The sequence below is a fragment of the Tamandua tetradactyla genome, chromosome 8, assembly GCF_023851605.1.
Source record: "Tamandua tetradactyla isolate mTamTet1 chromosome 8, mTamTet1.pri, whole genome shotgun sequence".
Taxonomy (NCBI): domain Eukaryota; kingdom Metazoa; phylum Chordata; class Mammalia; order Pilosa; family Myrmecophagidae; genus Tamandua; species Tamandua tetradactyla.
In genome coordinates, this window is record NC_135334.1 from 89,378,752 (window position 1) to 89,401,577 (window position 22,826).

The following is a 22,826-nucleotide window of genomic DNA, read 5'->3' on the forward strand; positions in this document are numbered from 1 at the left end:
AAAGGAGGGAATGACTGTTGGCGGGCGACTAAGAAAGTCTGCTACAGCTAAAGAGACAGAGGGCCTTACGGGGGAGAAGGGGACCGGGGGCAATCTGGAATCCATGGCATTCGTGGATCACACAGAGGCAGAGGTGCCAGAGACGAGGTTTCAAATACCAAAGAAATGGGAGGAGAGGAGAGTCAAGGAGTCACAGGGACCTCCAGGAGGGCATGTCTACAGGGGTACATGTGGCAGACCAGTTGAGCAGGCTGGCCGGTGAAGAGCTGTCATACTTGGCAGAAAGGAGGCCATAGTGGCCACTGCCAGAGCAGATTCAATGGCACTAAATTTTGGAAAGAGACTGGCAATCTCCATTATATGCTGAGAGAGCAAATTAATTTGACATTTCTTTCAGTTTGGCAATGTGTATCAAAATATAAAATGTACATACCCTTTAACTCTGAAATTTCACTTCTAGGATTACTCCAATTAGAAGAATGAGACAAGTCTAGGCTGATATAGGTACAAGGATGTTGATTGCAGCCTTGTATATAATAGCAAAAAAAATAAGGGGGTAATAGATCTAAATATCCACCCATACCAGATTAACTAAAACAAATGGTGGTCTATCTTAGCAATGGAATACTATGCACAGTGGCTCGAGCAGAAGTTCTGAACTCAGTCTAGTTCAAATTTTGGCCCTGCCATTTACCAGTTCGTTGACCTCAGCTCTCTAGGAAACTTTCTGAAGCTCAGATTCCTTATCTGTAAAATGGGCCAATTATTGCCCTACTTCACAGAACCATTGTGAGGATTAAAGAAGTTCATAAAAGTGAAATACATTGAATTATTCCTGGTAGTCATTTATTATGCAGTCATTTAAAACTATACAGATAATATATATGAAAAGAGAGAGCTGTTTTAGAATATCAAGATAACATCATCTAACAGTTAAACAGTGGTTTGTCTGGAAAGTGGGAGGATGGACACTTTCTACTTTATGTATTTCTGTACTTCCAATCTTTAAAATAAAGGTATTTAATATCTGATTCTCCTGGTGGACTATAAGCTGCATGAGGACAGGGACCATTTCTGTTTTGTTCACTGCTATATGCCCAGGACCTATCATGGTAACCTGACACATTGCAAGTAGGCAATAAATACTAGTTGAATGAATGAATGAAAATAAGAAACTGTATTAGAAGGAAATGTCATGGACCAAGATTTCAGAGATAAAGCAGTTCTTGAAATGACTAGTCCCAGAGTATCCCGCAAGCAGGAGGAGGCAGAAATGGAGCAGAGCAGGTTAGGGCTGAGTATCGTATCCACATTATTGTGGACACTGCAGTTTTCCAGAATGTAACAATATAAGAGGAAAAGCGGGAATTGGACCCAAAAGCACTGGGATCCAATCCCTGCCTCTACTCAGTGCTTCCCACATAGCTTGAATCTGAAAGCAAAACCATATTTTAAAACTGCAGAGGATTTCAGTGCCATTGAGCCATTTTTTATGTGAGAAAACCAAGATCTGGAAAGGTAAAATGAGTTGCCCAAAACCCCACAGGACCTGGCATATGGGACCAAGATGTGGATCTCCCAATCCTGCTCTGCTACTGCCCCTTCCTCCAGGGACGAAATTGTGGGTATTTCTGATATAAATGAAGTTGTCTTGAGAGGACATTCACTGGATCCTTAAGAAGTTCATTAAATTTTATTGTGTGAGGTATATTACTAAAGTTCACTGATTACCCATCACCCTTTTTTTGTAAAGAATAAAAGGACTAAGAGCATAATTAACTCACCCACATCTCCCATTGTCCTTAAATCTTTTGTGCAAGCAGTGATTGTGATTTTTATTGTTGAAGTTGAGATTGTTCTCTTGGCAACACACAGGTAGCAAGGTGACCCTGGTGAATTTTGACCTTATGATGCTGAAGAATATAAGAAAAAGGCAAAAATAGCACTAATTGAGTCAAGGGTCATTTTGCATTGGTCACCAATCTATACAATAAAATACTTTGGGAGGAAATGACATTTGGTTATGTTCAAGTATATTTAGGAATTCAGAATGTCAGCCAACAGAGCTCTTAGGGACAGGCCCTTAGGGCATCCAACTTAATTAATATTTAAGACAACTTGCTGTTAAGGTATTACAATCAGCACAGGTAAATGGAGGCTTCAAACATGGTTTTGCAAAACAGCTTTTTCTCATTTTTTTTGGACAGATAACACAATTGGTGGCTATGCTTTTAGGCTCCTTTCTCGCATAAATAATGAAAGTCCCCTACCCCTCTCTATATATACCTGGGATTTTAGTTCTTTGAGAAAGATAACAATAGGTTCTCTAATATAAGTATTCCTAAAAGCTATTTCCAAGCAAAGACTAACATATACATATTTTTACTTGCATTTGCAATGAAATAATTGCAAAGCTATGCTAAAAAATAATGGCATTGACATAGCACTTATTGCATTAAGGCTGACCCACCTTTTCCTTGAATTTGCATGTAATGTCATTTTGTCATATTTCCTAGACTTGCAAATGTGTCATAATTGGCTATCTCCCAGGATCCCCGCACTCAAACTTACTGTGATAAGAGTAGAGCGGCATTTAATCAGCCAGTCATTAGTCAGCTTTCCTTTGTTTTTCTATATGGTTTATTGGGCTCAATGATCTACTCTGGGAAAACCTAAAAAGGAAGGTTAATTTTGTGCTGAGCTGGTAAACAAAGCCTAATGTCTCACCATATTTTAAATCAGACAATGAAATGTGCCTGTAAACACTTGTCCCTAAGAGAAGATTAATGAAAATAGAGATCTATAACTATGAATAGATAAAATACTTTGGGTTATATTGCGTCTTTGTAAATGATGCACACAAGCTAAATTGGCTTCTACTTTAGAGCATTCTAATATTGATTACTATGTGCTGCATACTGTATTTACTATCCAGCTTCCTATGGAAACAATCCCTGCCTTAAGGGTTTACAGCTTGAACATTCAGAATTATCCAAGCAGTACAATTCAGATATATGTATCTTAGCAAGACGACTGATAAAAAGCTAAGGTAAGGAACTCTCAGTTAAGTTCATGAGTCTGTGGTAATAGATCTGAATATCCACCCATACACAAAATCCACCCAGGCACAAATTGGGATGGTCTGTTCTATGTTTGTGACATAATCAATGAAACTTTAGTAAAATACATCTAAAAGATTTCCACAGGAGTTCTCTAATATGATATTACTAAACTGAACAAATAATGAGAGAATTGCAAAATATTGTGCCCCTACTCTTAATATGGTCTGTTTTCTGCTTAAAAATCAGTGGTTCCAGTTCATGTTTAAAAACAAATGTAGTTCTGGGCAGTGCCATGGTGACTCACTGCCACCAGAATTCTCGCCTGCCATGCCAGAGACCCGGGTTCAATTCCCTGAGCCTGCCCATGCCAAAAAAAAAAAGCAAATGTGGTTCTTTTTACTATTATGAAAGAAGTTGTGGGTTTATAGAATCATGCATAAAATGTAGGATTCCCATCTACTGCCATATTATTAAAACCTTGCGTTGGTATGGTACATTTGTTACAATTGACGACAGCACGTTTTTATAATTTACTATTAACTGTAGTCCATGGCTTCACTTAGGGTTCACGCTTTGTGTTTGTGTTGTGCAGTTCCATGTATTTTTTAAAAAATTGTTATTCTTTTTTTTAATTGTTATTCTTGAACCATAGATATACAACCTAACATTTCTCCTTTTAACCACATTCAAATATATAATTCAGTGCTGTTAATTACATTCACAATGGTGCCTACCATCACATTTTTATATCTTCATTGTACATTGTTTTATATATCTGTCTCTATATTATATATATCTTAGGCATACATTATTGCTTACTCTGAGGCTGTTTCCATTCTGAGGATAAGATGTGGTTCATGAAAGAAAGGTGGTGTGGTACGGGAGGGACCCTGAGATTGGGGATCTGAAACATTTGAGTAAAATCCTGGCTCTGTCCATTAGTAAGCCTGTGTGCTCCTCAGTTTCCTCATCTGTAAAATGAGGATCAAAATGCCTATTTCTGAGGGTTCTTATAAGGATTCAACAAAAGCATGCTTATAAGGCCTGACACCTAGCTTGATAAATTCTACTTTCCTTTCTCGAGAATCAGACTTCTGATCGTACAAAAGAGCAAAGTAGGAACTACTGAGATCTTGCAGTAGGTGAAGAGAAGACAGTGAGTTTGTTTTTTTTTAACTCAGAGTTTATGCATACGCTTGACTTTATCCATAGAATGCCTTGAGCTGCTTGATCCACTTGCAGCAGAAAGCAAAGGTGAGGACCAAGGGTAAAAAGCAGGTTACTGTTAGTTCAGCTGGAAAACCATCTGCCCCAGCAAGCTCAAGCATGTCTAAACCAGATCCACACTCTTTTCCTCTCTGACTCTGTGGGTGGGATCCTGGAGGGTGGAGACAACAGAAGGGAACCTTCAAAGGGTCCGGTTTTGAACCAGCTTGGCAGGTGTAAGGGACTGGAGCAAGGTGGAAAAGTCAGTGACAGGAGATGAAGTCTGAGAAGTTGGCAGGGGCCAGATCAGGTGGGGCCTTGTGAGCTGGTGTTACAAAATTTGTATTTTAATGTGAGTGCATTGGGATGCCATTGGAAGTCTTTAAACAGGAAATGACATGATTTGATTTATTATTTTAATTATGCACTCTGCGGGGAGATTGAATTGTCAAGGTTAACTATGGAAGCAGAGAGATACGTTAGGAGGCTGCTGCAGGGGCTTACCGGGAGTTGGTCCTTTGGGGTGCTGGCAGTGCAGGTGGGGAGAAAAAAACAGACAAGCAGGCTGTGGTGAGATTTAAATTACGATAACAAAAGTGAAGTTCCAAATGTGTAGTAGACATTTAACAAGTACAGTTCCCTTCTTCCTTTGTGCTATAACTACAACAAAAAGTCATGCTTTTCTCTGGAATTGAACTCGGTGGGGGGGGGGGTGATAAGTTAATAACATATTTCTTCATTGTGCATTTGCTTTTTGGAGCAAGAGCTGACCAGGAGGTGGAGGCCTGCTTGCCAACCAGCCTGCCTATCAGGAACACTTGCCAGACAGGGAGAAATTAAGAGGAGGAGGAGCAGGAAAAGAGGGAAGAGAAGAATTGGAAGAAGATCAAAAGGAGTGTTCCAGGGGCACATGTTGCTAGGTGCAGGAGGTGCTGGCATAACAGCTGGCTTTGCATCCTTAAAAGTGACAGCGTAGGTATGTTGGGGTAGGAAGCTGTGATCAGAGCCATCAGGAATCTTCCAGACACCCTCTCATCCAACTTCCTCATTTTAGGAAATTGCGATTCTGAGAGGAGAAATGACTTGTGCAAAGCTTCACAGCTAATGGTAGAGGCAGGACTGATAGTGAGATGTAGCGGAAAGAGAATGATTTTGAAGTAAGACAAACCCAGGTACAATCATAATAATAATGTACTGAGCGCTACACACTAGAGACACAGAGTGAAATAATCCAGACAAGGTCCCTGCCCCATGGAAACTTTTAGTTTGATTCCTCTTATGGCAACTCTACCAGGATAGCCAGCTATTTGATGTCCATGGATCATTTCCATTTCTCTAAAAAGAGAGTGATAATATTTCTTTGATTTTCATTAATAAATTTATTCATTCCATATTGATTAGGTGTACATGACATGCCAGGCATAATGCTAAGATGACCACAAAACAAGGTCACAGCTTTTACAATGACAGACTAGACTTGTGATGGTTTTCATCCTAAATGTCCATCAGAACCACTCATTGCTGGGGCCCTTGAACAACTCATCGCTGCCATGGTCTCCCTCTCAGACCTCCTGATGCCACTGGGCTGGGGTGAGGCTGAGACACTATACTTTTAAAAAGTTCCTCAGGGCATTCTAACCACGATGAAGGTGGTGACTGGGCCAGTACAGACGTGTCACTGGGTGACATGGCAGCACAGCTATCTCAAGCTCTGGGGCTTTCAGGAAGGCTTCCCAGAGGAAGTGGCATTTAAAGTGAGACCATGAGTAGGAACTATTCCTACAAAGAGAAGAGGGAACGGCATCTGGGAAGGCTGGAGGCCTTTAGAGATTCGCTGTGAGGGTTGAAGGTGGTAGCAAATGCAAATTTTTAACACAGTCCTTGGCCAGTGCTAAGTTCTCAGTCCAGGCTCCTTTACCTATTTCTCTTTCTCCTTTTGTTCCTCCCTGCCCCACTCCCTTGCTAATAATGTGTTTTCTCCTATGATATACCGTGTTGACAGGACAACTGATTCTCTGGCTTGTAATAATTATCCGAAAGAGCTTTCTCCTGTCAGCCATGAGCTGAACTGCTCACATCTACAGCCCCTCAGAAAGCATGAGGAGGCTCTCCACACCCTCTCTCTGTCTCCCAGCTCTTCCACTTCAGTACAGCAGAGGGATGTGCCCCCTCCTCACCACCCGTTTTCTGTGTGATTTGATCACTGTTCTTCCCCTAACCCTTCAGGGGCACAGAGACAAAATGCGTTCTCTTCACATATTTGATTTATTTTGCAAGTCCTCGGTACCCACTAGCTGGTAACCACGTTGGTTGTGTCTGACAAATCGCCACTGAGATTTACTGTAAATCCACTTCTTTAAGAGAGATTCTTAATGTTAAAATATAATTAGATCAATATAGGGCTTCTTTTCCCAGGGCATTGAGTAGTTCACAGATGCGGACCATATTCAGTTAAATAAAAGTCCATGATACCTGCCACCTTCAGTCTAACACAAGAGGGAAATCTAAAATGCTTTTAGAACCAGGAGAATGAAGACATTTAAAGACCTGTGTAAGTCTCTCCTGAAATAACCTCCCAGCGCAACCGTAATGGATTCTCAAGGCGAGGGGGTGGAAGGAGAGAGAGAGAGAAGCACAAAGAGGTTTGACCCCTGCAGGCATGTCTGCTGATTTAGCAGAGTACCACCAAGCCTCAAGGTGGGGAGAAGGACACTGGGCGGTTGTAAAGAAAAATCACTTGATTCTGCTGGACATGCCATTGCAGAATCACCCATGCCAGGGTGGGGAGAGTTGGAGCGCGTCGTGCCCTTCTATTTAAGATCTTCTAAATGCAATAAAAATGAAGGGTGACATTATTCTTTTTTCCTGCCTGTGAGGAAACAGATACCAGAGGCAACTCCATCCTTTTCCTTCTCCCCTCTCCCCACTTCTTCCCATTTTTGGCTACTCTGACCTATGGGTGAGTCCAGAAACAAAGGTTACAGTCTCATCCAGTGAACAGGATTTGCCAAGAACTCCCACTGGGAAGGTTCCCGGGAGAGACAAGACTCTAAGCATGTGCCTCTGATAAAGCCCGGAGCCTGATCTTGGCAGGGTGAGGAGGCTGACTCCATGGGAAACTGGGTCAAAACTGATCTGCCTCCCTCTCTGCCCGGAGGTGCTGACATTGTAAGAAATGAAGGAATGAGGAACTGGGTGTGGGGTGGGGGGAGGAGGGGATCAGAGCATCGGGCAGGGTCCAACAGCTCAGATGGTTAAAGAGCCAGAGATGCAACTAAAATCTGGCAGGGATTATTTTTCTTCTGAGTCTGACTGTACTAGATTCTTCTTTCCAAAAATATAAGCCCTATCAGAACACACAGGGTCTTTCTGGAGGCTGATGATGTGGTGGGAAGGTCACTCACTGGTTTGGGGCCAGACTGCCTGGGTGTGAGTCCACTGTGAGCCTTGCAACTATGAGTAAGTTAGTCCATTTCTCTAAACTTCGGTTTCTTCTGTGAGTTGGAAAATAGAGTCACCTCCCATTACTGTTATGTAGTTTAAATGGGCCAACACAGTTAATACATATAAACCCCCAACATGGTGACTGAGACATGGGAAGTCCTCAACAAACTTAGTTTTCGATTCTAATTTTTTCCTCTCCTAAATGAAGTCAAATCATTGAAAACCCCATCAGTGTCCAAGAGAATTCATTTGGCTATCCCAGGTGGTGCTAGCACGATATGAAAAGGCTTCCTGAACAACCAAAGGCAGAGTAGAATAGAAAGAAGCATATTCTGCTGAGCTGATCATAAATCTGAATGAAATAATTATGTAAAGTATTCAAGAGCAATTCAGTGAGAAGATGCCTCATCTGCATTGATGGGCTTTTCAATTACTCATTTTTAGTACTGCATTATACAGTTCTCTGGCAATAATTATTAAACATTTCAACCGTAATGCAGTATAAAACTTAAAGGCTGATTTATTTCCTAGGCATTAAACTACCTAGCCTAACATTCCCCAATTATATGGTTCTGTTTGTTTAAAACTATTTGTCAGAGTGATTTTCTAGCATTGAGTTGAAACTGACACGTTACCCAAGTGGAAGATGAGGGGACAGTAAGTTAAGTTCAGCAGTATGAGTATTAGCTTTGAAGTCCTGCACGATGTGAGTCCAGATTCCCCAGTTTCTAGTCCCGGCTTTTGGATCTGTAAAATGGGAATAATTCCTTCTACATAGGATTATTGGGATTATAATGCGAAATAATATATATAACCTGTCAGTAAGAACACAGAGTACGTATTCAATAGGTACTAGATATTATTGCTGCAACGGAGCATTCCAGGATTCCCTGCTTTCTTCTCGGTTACTGGGAATATCTGCATCAGTCACCTATTGGATTCTAGGCACCAAAGATGCTGTCAGAGCACGTCTCTGTAACTTTAAGAAGTCAAAGGAAGTCACAGTTATGGGGCCCCTAATTGCTCCAGTCACCCTGCAAGATGCTTGCAAATTACGATGCTGAGGCACAGAACAGTAAATTACTTAATTCAAGGCCATTCATGGATTAACACGGAAATTGGACCTGGTCTGCCTGACTTCAAAGCCCACACAGGCTCTCTCAGAATTCCATATTTCACCTGGATTGCAGGAGACTTCTTCCATCTTTCCTTGATATTGGCTATGGAGATATTGTTTTCTTATTGAGGATTACCCACCCTTGGCCAATTACCAATTCTTCCCAAACCCATCTCTGCCTTTCTCACCATCTCTCTAACCTCACCTGGAAGATAAGCCTTATATATTTTTTAATGCTGTGGGTAGAGTGGTTAGGTAACGACCTCTACACTCATGCCCATGAGTGTGTGTGCACACACATGCACAAACACATGCCCACTCACACATACCGGTTCCACTGGACCCTTTCCATTGTACTCATAGGCTCCCAAGCCAAGCTGAATTTAGGTACAGGCCAACTGGGCTGGTGCCCAGGAAACCAGCCTGTAAGGAGCACTAAAATGTTGCTGAAAATGTAATGAGATGGAGAAAATGGTCTTTACCCAGAATTGTGAAAGCGAGCACAACATGCAGATAATAACAATATAAATTATTACTATTGGTGGTTATTTTGTGCCAGGAGCATCTCTGATGCTTTACATATATTAATTCATTTAAACTATGTCAGTCCAATGAGGTGAGTACTATATACAGATAAAGAGACTTGTCCAGAAAGGCCCTTCACCATTGCCTTTTGGTGTAGGAGACAAATCCTCAGGAGCACTTATGTAACAGGAGGTGACATCCAAGCTGCCTTCCAAGGCAGAATGGGGCTCATTCTTGTTTGCCGGGTGAAGTGTGCAAGTTTAGCATCAAGAGTTGAGCTACTCAGGGCTATAAAAAACTGGCAGTGCTGAGCCAACAGTCTTCTGCCTCTTTTCCTCCAACTGAACATTGGGCAAATAGAGAATACCATTTTGAAAGGAGGCCAGGTGACTAGACTTCCCAAGGAACCCATGTGTGCTGGTCCAAGCCTGCTCCCAGACGGGCCTGCTATGTCACTCCCCATATGTGAAATGGCCCACGTGGCATGAAGGATTACTCTGCTTTCCTGGGAGAACACAATCCAGTGACTCTTGGAATTCAGCCTCTGGAGATCTGGAGGCCACGTGCCCAGGACTGGGTGCTAGAGGGACCCCTGCAAAGGTGGCGGGAGGCAGAGGGTACATCTCGGAAAGAGAAAAGAAAGAAAAAAGGGTGAAAGAAAATGAGCAAAATGGAAGGAAAAATCTGTTTGAAAAGATGTTAGTGCAGAAAGTGAAACTAGTAACTTTGTTGAGGGGGTCTGGGAACCTGCAGAAGAGAGTGTTTAGGGGAAGAGATCCAGGATTTGGGTCTAAAACTCTATACATTAGGAGAGGGGTTGCTTCAAAATCTCCACTGAATAATGCAGTCAATGCAGCCATTTGAATTTTGTTTCTGATGAGTTCAGAGAAACCTGGAAAACTTTTGAGGCTCCGAAAACAAATGGAAAAAACAAAACACAGTGTAATGCACACAATGTGAACACAAATATATACAAATTTTAAATGTAAATATAGAAAAGGGCTGGGAGGAAACAAGCCAAAATTGTTAAAACAGTGGAGGATTTTTTCCCTTTATGTCTCTGTTTTTATAAACTTCTCCATAATGAATTTACTTTTTAAAAATAAAATCTTTATTTAATTTTTAAAAACCTATGTTGAAAACTCTCATAAAAAACAAAGCAGCTGTCTTCCTTTCCATGAGTTTTAGACTTAATAAATACACATGGGAAACTAGAAAGAGATGATTTAGTGATTGAGATTATTTTCTTTGGATTCCTTCATAGATTCCACTTAAATGTTTCAAAATCTATTCCCGGACGTATTTAGCAATAATAACCTGCATTAATTTCACTCTCCCCCAAGTTAAAGACATGAAATTTAACCATAAAGGATGTTATAATAGCCCAAAATTGAAACAATAAAATGTTCAGTACTAAGGAGTTTGTTAAGTAAAATGTGGTCTTTCCATGTGATGGGATATTATGTAGCCATAGACAATTGTATGGTGCTATATATATTGAATAAAAAAGAAAAATGTCCAAGACTGAATGAAAAAGAAGGACGTTGTTGAGTGAAAAAAATCAGATTACAGAACAATAAGTATAGGATGATCTCGTTTTTTGGAGTTGTGTGTGTGTGAACGTATATATAATCTGAAAAGATAAACACCAAAGTGGTAATGATATGTATCTTTGAGTGGTGGAATTATGAGCAATTCTTGTTTCACATTTTTTGCTCTTGTGTGCTTTCTGATTTTCCTACCATGAGTACATATCGCTTGTATAGACACCTCTTTGGAGTGTCTATTTCCTGAGCTAATACGCTCAGACTAAGGAGTCTGGGGGTGGACACTTCCCTCGGGGGATGGGCATCTTGATCGGTGAGGGGTGTGGTGCTCAGCATAAAAGGGGAATGACAGGTATCGAGGGTTCATTGCAGGGGCTGGACGCCCTGTAAATACTCGTGTTCATGCCTCATGACTTGCAACTTCATCTGAGACCTTCCTGCTATTCAGGCCCATCTCTTGAGGCTTGTGTCTGTAGAACAGAAAGGCTGAGACAACCTACTGGGAGAGAATCCAGGTCCGAGTTGAGGAGGGAAGAAAAGATTAGATTTAGGGAAGATGTATTGTGTGTGTGACTCTGACAAGAAAAGTAAGACCATAGGTTAGGATGAGGGAACGTAAAACTAGGAAATTAAAAAAACAAAATAAGTATGGCGTGTGATTCAGAACTAAGGTTGTGATCACTAGAAAGGTTTTGGAAGCTTTTAAAGTCATGATGACGAGGTGGCTTGAGAATGTACCTACTGATTGAAAAGACCTGTTTCTGACCAGCCAGCCCAGTGAGTTATCTCAACTATAGATTACCACATACTCTAGAATTCAGACCTTGCCCTCTTGCCTAAATCTTGTCTAATATCTGGGTTTGCCCCACGTGGCTGTCTCACTGCTCTGGATGGGGACCAGTCACAGGTCCCCAAACCGCTCCCTCTCTTGCAGGTGGCAGCCAGCCTTACCAGCAAATCTCTCCCATATGTTGGTATATATGATTCAGGTTTTATTTATAATCATTTTCCTGGAGCTGCAACTTCCTAACTTAGCTTGAGAAAGTTTATTTTAACTTATATGAAATAATGGAAATATTATCCATGGAATATTGTAAATGAGATCTTTTAAAAACCTCTTCACTTAAAGTATTACATCATCATTGTAGAAAATTTAGTAAATACAAAAAGTATATAAAGAAAATAAAAACACCTATAATACCACCAGATACAACCACCCCATTGAAATAATGTTTTAATTTTCTGGTCTCCAAATAGTCAGAAAGAAAACATAAATTGAAATGCGTAGTGAAGACTTTTTATTAATGGATTTGGTTAGTTAGTGAGTTCTAAAGTCTTCCCTAGACCATTACAAATGTGGTGATGTGAGGTGGATGTGAGAGTAGGTTCTGATAGGCCCAAAGCTGTGTGAAAAAGCTCGTATTTTCTGAGAAGCAAACAACTTTGGGAGCATTCCCTGAATCCGAAGAAACAACCCCTTCTATTCAATGCTTAATTACCATCTGGTAACTGAGGTTATGGGTAAACAACAGTATTTACCTGAGGTGGCTTCTATGACTTGGAAAACATTATTTGTTTCCATTCTGGGCCAGAAGTCTTAAACTTACCCCTCTCTGGGATCTTTTTGATCCCAGAGACAATTGGAAAGAGAACAGGCTTTGGCCTCATCCAGCCTTGGGTCAGAACTCAGCCCAAATCACTTTGAGTTTTATTTTCACAGCTGTAAAATGGGAATAATTATTTCCACTAAGAATTCAATGATGTGACCTTGTTAAGTATCTGGCACATAGTAGGTATTAATTAAATATTAGTTTCCTTTGGCTTTCTCAATGTAGTTACTCATAACCATTGCAAGTATTTTAAAGGCATATGGTTAAAAGTACCTGCAAAAGTTTCCTGTGGTTGCTAGAAAGGGACCTTCATTGGAGGCCAACTATGCTAGTCCAAGCAAGTTACATTGTTTGGAAATCTATCCTAACACCAACAAAGCTATACAAGAGATCAAAGTACCCCTCAAGAAATCACAAAGCAAAAGTAATATTTACATTTACCAAGTGTGTGTGTGTGTGTGTGTGTGTGTGTGTGTGTACATGCGCGCATTGGAGGAGGGTGCTGGGTGTTGTGGACTGGTCCAATGTGTGTGCTCCATGGAACTAGGCTTGATAAGAGATGCAGCTTCTTCTCTAACACAAGGGAGATGACACCAACTGAGGGACTGTGGTGCTGTGGGGGGAGAGTGGAGGCATTAGAAGTAGGTCAAGCTCAGCTTAAATCTGATTCTGATACCGTGGACCTTGGACAGATTCCTTAACCCATCTGTGTCATGGTAGTTCACTCAATGATAGGCTTAATATTTCTTATATTTTGTATTGAGGGGGAATGGAAATACTTTTATAAAGTCTCTAACCAATAGAAGGTAGTCAAAAAATTGTTGGCTATTATTATTATCAAGACTTTTAATAACCATCTAGGAAAAGCAAATCCAAAGTCAGAAATCTGTCCAAGGAGTTGCCTAATTAAGGGAGCTAGGGCAGATACTGTAGGCAGGGTAGAGGCCAAGAATCTAGCAACCAAGTTCAAGGAGGCAAGTGCACTTAGTTTTTCAGTTCAAAACTATTAAGCACCAAACACTGCGCTGACTGCTGGGGAAACAATAATAAAAAGCAAAGAAAAGACATTTCTTGTGCTTGACCTTGTGTAGTTTACAGACTGTTAGAGAAATGACAGTTATCAAAGAATCACACAAGTAGATGTAAAACTAAAAGAAAAATAAAGTGTTTCAAGGGAGAAGGATAGATGCTATGAGAACATAGAATATATGAGTCACAGTTGTCAAGGAGGTCAGGTAAGGCTTTTCATGAAAAGAATGATTAATCTGAGATCAAAGAAAGGAAAGAAGTGAGGGAGAGAGAGAAAGGAGGTGAGAAAGGAAATAGGAATTGACCAGGCTTTGGCAGGAGAGAGGACACAGCCAATGTAGATAAGTGTAGAAAGCAAGGAGGGAGATGGTAGGATTGTGCAATGTGGGCTAGAGAGGAGGTAGGCAGGAAATAGATGCTGCTAAGGATTTCAGTCTCAATTCCAGAGGCAATGAAAAGCCATCAAATTGTTCCAAAGAAGGAGATATTATAATTATATTTGTGGTTTTAAAAGATAACTCTGGCTTGCTGTATAGAGAACTAATTGGAGAAAGGCAAAAGGGGATATACCTAGCCTCGTTAGATTGATTTTATATTCAGAGAAGAAATCTGATGTGGCTTAGTCCAGAGTGGTGGTGATAGATATGGAAGCATGTAGGGTGGATTCAAGAGTTAATTTGGAAAGTAAAATGGGCAGCACTTAGATATGGAGGGTGAGGGAGAGAGGTGCCAAGGATTGTGTCCAATGTTGTTGACTCGCACAATCGGAGTAGGACCAGATTAGAGGGAAAATGGAAAGGTTAGTTGTTGAGTGGTGGATTTGAGATGTTATCAATATATACAAGAAGAAATGAAAGTAGAAGGTAGAAATTGGGAGATACATGCTTAGAACTGTGAGAATGGCCAACCTGGAAACATAAGCTGTTAAATCGTTTGTACAGAGGTAGTGATTAAAGTCGTGTGTTAAATGAGAACATCTATAGAAGAGAATAAAATCTGAAGAGGAGAGGGCTTCAGACTTAGCAATTTCAAATTTAAAGTAAAGTAGGAGAGGATAAGCAGTCAAAGAAAGGAGCGAAAGAAAGGGCAGGAAAGTAGTAGGAAGATCAGGCAGAAGCTAAAGTGCAAAAACTAAGGAAAGAGAGTATTTCAAGAAGAAGGACCACAAAATATCATATTCAGCATTGCAGAAGCCATTAATGATGTTGGCTATGGCTATCTGGGTAGCATGATAGGACCTGAAACCATCCAGGCTGGAATGAAGAATGAGTGGGAGGTAGAGTGAAGGCAGTGAATACACAGTTGTATTCAAGGAATGTGATCATGATGGAGATGAGAAAGTTAACTAGAGGGGGATGAGTGGCTAAATGAGGGCTTCATAATTTTTAAATATGAGAGACTTGAGTGTGTTTAAATGGCCAATAGGGATGACTCAGTTGGAAGGAGAAATTACATATAGAAGAGAGAAAGGGATCACTGTTAGTCAGGAAGAGGGGAGGGGACCAAAACAGAGATGAAAGATAAGTAAAGCTCCTCTGTTATAATAGGAATGAAGGAGGGCAGAGTGTATGTAAATAGGAATATGAGGGGCTTTACGTGAGGACTCTCTATTTTTCTGTAAAGCAGGAGGCATGGCAATATAATGAGAGTGAAAGAAGAAAAGAATGAAAGTTGGAGATTTGAAGATATTGGAGATTTGAAATCATCATCTGTAAGAGTGGGGCAGTAGCTGGGTTTACAGAAACATACAGCAGGGCAGCAGGGCAGAGCTGAGGCTAGGAGTCAATTCATGTAAGAGTCCAGTGACCTTCCACAGAGCTTTATTCAGCAGCATTAAGCTGCACAGGTGTGAGCAAGGAGGTGTAGATAGTTCCGTTCATCCTAGGGGTGGGATTTTATCACCTCAGGAATTTAAAAAAGACAAGAGAGGTGAGGAAGGTTTGAGAGTATTTATGCCTTATATGAAAACGTAAATGTCAACAGATAGCTAGGACAATGTCCACAAAGAAGAGAAAGGAAGGGGTGGTTGCCCCTCCAGATATTGAGATATATTACAATGCTTTGGTGGAAAGAATATGGTGGAAAGAAGTGAGGAAAAATTAAAGAATAGGGATCCTAAAAACAACATATGTGTTTGGGAACTTGGTATATGATTGGGTTGAACATAAGCCCCATTAGCCTAGGACAGTATCAGTACAGGCTGTGTCCCAGAGTGATTATTAATAATACCCCTTTTCGTTCTCATTTTCACAATATATCACATGGCCACCCTTTATATGAGAGAGGTGGTGTCACAAAAAAATGGGACAAGGTCGGTTAAATGGTGCTTAACAAGTGGCTTACAGTGTGGAAAAAATGAAGTTAGATTCTTACTATATCATATTTAAAAATAAACTTCAAATGAATTGAAGACCTAAATGTGAAAGGTAAAATTATAAAGCTAATTAGAGGAAATGTTGGAGAATATCTTTGTGAGCTCAGTTTTTTGGCAAGGCTACAAAAGTACAAACCATAGGAGGGAGATTGATGAATTTTACTAGATCTAAATTATTTTTATTAAATGATAAGATTAACCTATGGGTAATAGAAAGAAGGAGATGTTTGTAAATGAGGGGTTCCTATCTAGATGGTTTTACAAATTAGCAAGAAATCCAATGGGAAAATTGGCAAAGATTCTGAATAGGTAATTTGCAGAAGGGGAAACCTGATAAATGTATGACGAGATGCTCAAATTCGCTCGTGTTAAATTAAAACAACAAGATCCTAATTTACAACTATCGGACTGAAAACAATTAACAATAATTAGGAAGTCCAGTAATAACAACTACTGATGGGGAAATAGGAGCACTTGTGGATAGCTGATAGAATTAAAGTGGGCTTAGCCATTCTGAAGAACAATTTGGCAGTCCTTTGTGAATTAATATGACTATACCCACAACACAACAACCCAGCAACTCCACTCTCACAGGGGTTGACAAAATATTGCAGCATGAAGCTCTCCATTGCAATGCTGTTTGTGAAGCAAAGAGCTGGAAGTCATCTAAATATCCAATACTGTGAGATTGGGTAAGTAACGTGATCTATGCATACCGTGGAAATGGAATACAGGGCAGCAGTCAGAAGCAATGAAGTGCCTGCACAAACAGTAACATCAACATCTCAAAAGCAGAAAGCTGAGTAAAAGAAACATAATGTGACATTGAAACACTAAACAATTGTATATAATTTCAAGGAAAAGTGTATATGTATATGCATACATACTAACAGGACATATGTTAAATACATAAGAGTGGGTGCTAAATAGAACAGAGAACTAGAAGTGGGCCGAAGAATGTAGAGGCAAACAAAATGTAATAGAAAATTGCCTTTGCTTTTCCCAGTAATGGAAATATACTATAGACTAAGGAATTTGAGTGAAAAATCCTTTTATCTACTGTTCTAAAAAGAAAATAAATTTTTAAAAAGTAAAATAAATACAATAGGGGTATAATGACTTCATTGGATTGTGTTTGAAGATTAATTATTCAAACAAAATACTTAGCTCATTGCCTAGCACATACTAAACACTCATTAATGTTATCTATTAATTTTATTAGCACAGCTCATGACATAGCTACTGCCATGCAAAATTGGAGTTAGCATGTAAGACCAATTGTATTTAGTTGATTTACCCATGAGATCTTCCAGTTCTAATACTATGGTTCTACCAGAGAGATATGTAATAATCACTGGCAGCATACCCAGAAGCAAGCAGGCAAGAGAAGACATTGAAATAGCCTTGCATAATGGGAATGGCTACAAGCTTTTTTGCAGCATCATAGAAAATTGTAAACACCAATTAGTAAATAAAATGCACAAATTAAGAAAGAAGAAATTGCACAAGTAAAAGGTGCTGTGAAGCTGCAAGGCTTTATGTACTTCAGTATATTTCCTCCAAAGGTGTGTTTCCTTGTAAAATTCAATTTTTCTTGTAAACTTGTAGTTGCATTAAAAAGTCTAGCGATATAAAGACTGTATGCTTCGGATTATCCCTTTCCCATCCTCATCCTCCTCCCTTGAAAAAGTGGGCAACAATTCTTCAAGATAGCACCTAGTGGCCATTTCCTCAAAGTGCCGACGCAAGGTCCCTGGACAACAGAGCACAGGAGAGGATGTGACCAATCCTCTTATGATGTCAGTTCAACAAATGTTGACTGTAACTCCATGCCAGGCTGTATTCTGGTGTCTAGAGGATACGGAACTGCTAAGACAAAATGACAGGTTTAAACTAAAATTAAGCAAGTGTCAACTTGGAAACTGAGGAAATTTTCCAAGGTGGCATTGCATTTTTTCTTAATTTTTTTTTATTTTTTGGCATTTTTTATTGATTTATATCATATACTCACATACCAAGTAATCATCCAAAGTGTACAATCAATAGTTTTACAATATCATCATATAAATGTGCATTTATCATCACAATCGATTTTTTTTTCCTTTTTGTGAAAAATTGCACAAGTAAAAGGTGCTGTGAAGCTGCAAGGCTTTACATTTCATAGCACACTGCAACAATTAGTTGTAGATCAGATTTCAGAGTTTGGTATGGGTTACAATTCCACAATTTTAGGTTTTTACTACTAGCTGCTCCAAGACACTGGAAACTAAAAGAAATATCAATATAATTATTCAGCAATCATACTTATTTGTTAAATCCTACCTTTTCTGTATAACTCAACCATCACCTTTGCTCTTTCTGTCACTCTTCAGGGGTTTGGGGCTATGTCCATTTTAACTTTTTCATGTTGGAAGGGACTGTTAATAATATGGGATAGGGGAATGGAACTAGTTGATGTTCTGAAGAGGTTAGCCCCTGTGCATTTTAGGACTTATCTGGTCTAGGGACCCATGTGAAGGTTGTAGGCTTCTGGAAAGTAATCTTAGTGCATGGAACCTTTGTAGAATCTCATGTAACACCCTAGGTGTTCTTTAGGATTGGCAGGAATGGTTTTGGTTGGGGGTTGACAAACTATTATAGGTAGCAATGTCTAACTGAAGCTTGTACAAGAGTATCTTCCAGAGTAGCCTCTCAACTCTATTTGAACTCTTAGCCACTGATACCTTATTTGTTATATTTCTTTTCCCTATTTTGATCAGGATGGCATTGTCGATCCCACGGTACCAGGGCCAAACTCATCCCTGGTAGTCATCTCCCATACCACCAGGAAGACTTTCACCCCTGGATGTCCCACATAGGGGGAGGGCAATGTTTTCACTTGCAGAGTTAGGCTTAGAGAGAGAGGCCAAGCTGAGCAACAAAAGAGGTCCTCCAGAGGTGGCTCTTAGGCATACATATAGGTAAGCTAAGCTTTTCCACTACATACATAAACTTCACAAGAGCAAGCCTCAAGTTCAAGGGCTTGGTCTATTGATTTAGGTGTCCCTAATGTTTGACACAGTATCAGGGGTTTCCCCAGTGGTAAATTTTAATTGTTCCATATTTTTTCTCCACATCCTCTCCCACATTTGTAGTTTCCTGTCTGTTTAATAGCAGCCATTCTTATAGGTCTCATTATAGTCTTGATCTGCATTTCCCTTATAGCTAATGAAAATGAGCACCTTCCTGTGCTTTTCAGAAAAATGCCTATTAAGATCTTTAGCCCATTTTATAATTATGGTGTTTGTTCTTTTGTTGTTGAGTTGTATGATTTCTTTATGTTTACAGGATATCAAACATTTATGCAATGTGTGATTTCCAAATATTTTTTTCCATTGAGTTGGCTGCCTCTTCATCTTTTTGACAAAGTCTTTTCAGGCACAAAAGCTTTTGATTTTGAGGAGCTCCCATTTATCTATCTTTTCTTTTGTTGCTTGTGCTTTGGGTGTAAAGTTTAGGAAGCTGCCTCCTATTACTAAGTCTTGAAGATGTTTCCTTACATTTTCTTCTAGGAGTTTTATGGTACTGTGGTTTTTCCTTTTCAATTTGTTAATGTGCTTTATTACATTAGTTGAGTTTCTTGTATTGAACCATCCTTGCATTCCTCTTATAAACCCCTCTTGGTTGTGGTGTATAATTCTTTTAATGGCATTGTAATTTAATGTGTTTATTTTCCCCTGGTTTTCCATAGATCATAGATGAGGAAGAAACACAGTTTATGAGTAACTGCCCCGTTGCGGTCACTGAGAGCACACCACGGAGAAGGACACGAATCCAGGTGTTTTGGATAGCGCCACCACCAGGAACAGGCTGTGTGATTCTAAAGTAAGTGAGGATAGAACCTTTGTAACACTTCATTTCCCATCTCTGCCTTTTGACAAAGACTTCATGGTGTGGTTGCAGAAAGAAAGTGTGCACCAGGCAAGTTGTGTCACCCCTCTGGCCCTCTAAAACAGAACAATGGTCCATCACTGGTGAAAGGCTACATAAAGGAGCATTTGTGAGAATAATTATGTTCACCTAATTCAATGATTTTCCTGGTCTCTCTCTATCTTCCTACATTTCATGATACTAGAGGGGCTGGCTAAGAATAATTATGAACCAGAAGAAATTGCTCTTTGGTTAGGGGATAATATTTGGCTTTCTTGCATGGACCACTGTGTGGGAAGGGGAACAGAGGGAGGATAGAGAAGCTGGCAACTGGCAGTCATTGACTAAGTCCTGACTTTTCTGGCCCATTTGCTGCTAAGGTGGTTGTTTGGCTTCCAGGGCTGCAGAGGTTGAGGGTAAGTTCTATTGTCATACATGGTCTGTCTAATATCATTGGTAAAAATATCTCACCCTGGAAATTGGACCCTCCCATGCCCCTATCCATAGCATGCCCAATCACTCCACAGAACTTGGGGTTCTATAAAAGATAATTTGAAAATTTCAGATCAATGTGAAGAGTCTTCTTGCTCTAGAAATCCTTACCCCTAAGACCTATATTCCTGGTTTTCTTTTATTTATAGTTCTCACAAAGCAGAGGTAGTTGATTGCCTAACGGAAGCCAGAAAGGTCTTTCTTGTTTACCCATTAACAATGAACATATGTGGCTTGTTCATTCATTCGTTCTTTTAGCAAATGTGACCAAACTTCTATTTGCCCAGGAACCAGGATTCACAGGCCACAAAGTACGTTTCATGTCTCCAAGGTTCTCACCGGTCAAAGAGGGAAAGAGACTAAGAGTCAGCCAATACTCTCTCTGTACCAAGAACTCAACTGTGTGTCTGGCAGGCTTTACCTAATTAAATCTTCATGGCAGATGGGGAGATAAGACACAGGGAATTAGGCAAATTATTTGAAGTCACATGTCTATTTAACTCCAAAGCCCATGTTCTTTCATCAATTCATTTTATTTTAAAGCTTTAAATATAAGGTGCAACTATTCTTTTAAAAAATAACAATTTCATAGGTACGATGTGAAGACATTAAAATTAAAATTTCCAACAATTCAGAAAAAGTGAAAAATCCCTGATATTCCCTCTAAATAATTCCCAGTCTCCTACCCAAAAGTAACAAAGATATCAATCTGGTGTATACTCTTTAGATTTCTATCTGTGCATATATATGCATATAAGTTAATAATATAAATAAAAAATGTAAATAAAATACATTATTATATACGTATAACTTAAAAAATAAAAGTGCATAGTTTCATTTTGTGGGAATTTAAATTTACACAAAATGGTATCATGGTATAGCAATGTTCTAAATATGAATAGTTCTTTTACTTAATAAAACTTACTAGAGATACTTCCAGGGCAGTACATCTAGATCTACTTTATTTTTTTAGCTGTTGCATATAATTTACAGTGTGAATATATCATAATTAATTATTCCACAGTTGATGGACATTTAGATTGTTTCCAGTTTTTTACTTTTACAAAAATGCTATGATGAACATCCTTGTACATACTTCTTTGAGCAAAAATGCAAGTTCGTGTTCATGGTAGATGCCAAGAAATGAAATCATAAGGGATGCACATTTATAATTTTAATAGATCCTGCCAGATTTTCTTCCAAACACCTTGACAACTTAAGCACTCTCTTTGACTGTGAAGAAGATTACCCATTTCCTTACTTGCTCAACAGCCCTGGATGCTATCAATCTTTAAAATTCTGCCAATCTGATAGTTAAAATTTTTATCTTATGTTAATTTTGCATTTCCTTGATTGTTAATAATATTAAGAATACTTTCATACATTTAATCTATTTGTATTTCCTCTTCAGTGCATGGTTCATTCATACCCTTGTCCTTTTTTTTCTAATGTATCTTTTAAAAAATGATTTGTAGCAGTAGTCCAGATAATACTTTGTCATAAGCTTAAAATAATTTCTTTCTACTTTTCTTTTAACTTTGCCTATAGGTATCAAATTATACAAAATTTTTAAATTTTGATGTATCAAGTATTTCCTTAAATCAAATGCATCAAGCCTTTCCTTTATGGATTTTGATTTTGCATCTTGTTTAAAGAGAGATTATAAATATATCCTCATACTTTTTATATTTCTATAGAGTTGTTAGTAAATTATTTATTTAATCCTCTTGGAATTTAATTTTGTGAATGATATTGTATCAATAAGCTTCAGGAAAGACAGCACCCTCCAAATGAAATGTCAGTGAAAGAGTTTAATAAGGGGAATATTTACAACAGCTTGGGCAAAATAACAATATGGTGAGATTTTAGCAACCCAGGCCTCAATGGACAAGACAAACAGACACAGAAGATAGGGATGGAGAAGACTGTCTTACAGAAGTTGTGAGGGTAGGGAAAGCAACTAGCCTGAAGTGGGCCCACAGAGACCCCAACCACCCTCCCTTCCTTTTGATCTTTTCGTGGCTCTCCCCTTTGGCCCAGCTCAAACTATGAGGACAAGAGAACCAACCAATGTAGGGTAATCTCTCAGGCAAAGCTTAGACCCACAAGGTTGGAGGAGGTCTCAGGAGGAGCAAATCAATGATAACCAGCATAAACATAAAATTGAAATAGATTTTTCCCCAAATGGATAGCTAGTTATTCCCAGTGAATGTCTGTCCTTTCCCCAACAGTTTGAAATGCCACTTGTACAAATGTAAAATTTCATACGTCTGTTCTTTTTTATCCATTCCTCCACGAAACACATGTTGCTATATAGTACAATTTTACATTATGTTTTGATTGAAAATCACCCCTCAATCTTCTGGTTCAAAATGTTCATGGCCATTCAAGCAGCTTCATAATTGCAGATTAATCATAGGATAAATTTGTGGTGTGAAACGACAATACAAGTGAAAACTTATATTGGGATTTTGAATGGTGTTGCATTGAAATAATAGTTTAATGTGGGGG

The 22,826-nt window shown here is 39.3% G+C and overlaps 1 protein-coding gene and 1 long non-coding RNA gene across 2 annotated transcripts in view; one reads left to right on the forward strand and one right to left on the reverse strand.

Annotated features, from left to right (window-relative positions):
- SPON1 (spondin 1) overlaps nt 1-22,826 on the forward strand; it is a 285,884-nt gene that overhangs the window by 53,701 nt on the left and 209,357 nt on the right. The window contains exon 3 of the mRNA XM_077114063.1: nt 19,645-19,778. Within this exon, the coding sequence (XP_076970178.1) occupies nt 19,645-19,778 (134 nt within the window). The remainder of the gene's footprint in view (nt 1-19,644; nt 19,779-22,826) is intronic.
- LOC143644713 (uncharacterized) overlaps nt 1-22,826 on the reverse strand; it is a 48,213-nt gene that overhangs the window by 445 nt on the left and 24,942 nt on the right. Inside the window, exon 4 of the long non-coding RNA XR_013156830.1 lies at nt 1,785-1,913. This is a non-coding gene — a long non-coding RNA (uncharacterized LOC143644713). The remainder of the gene's footprint in view (nt 1-1,784; nt 1,914-22,826) is intronic.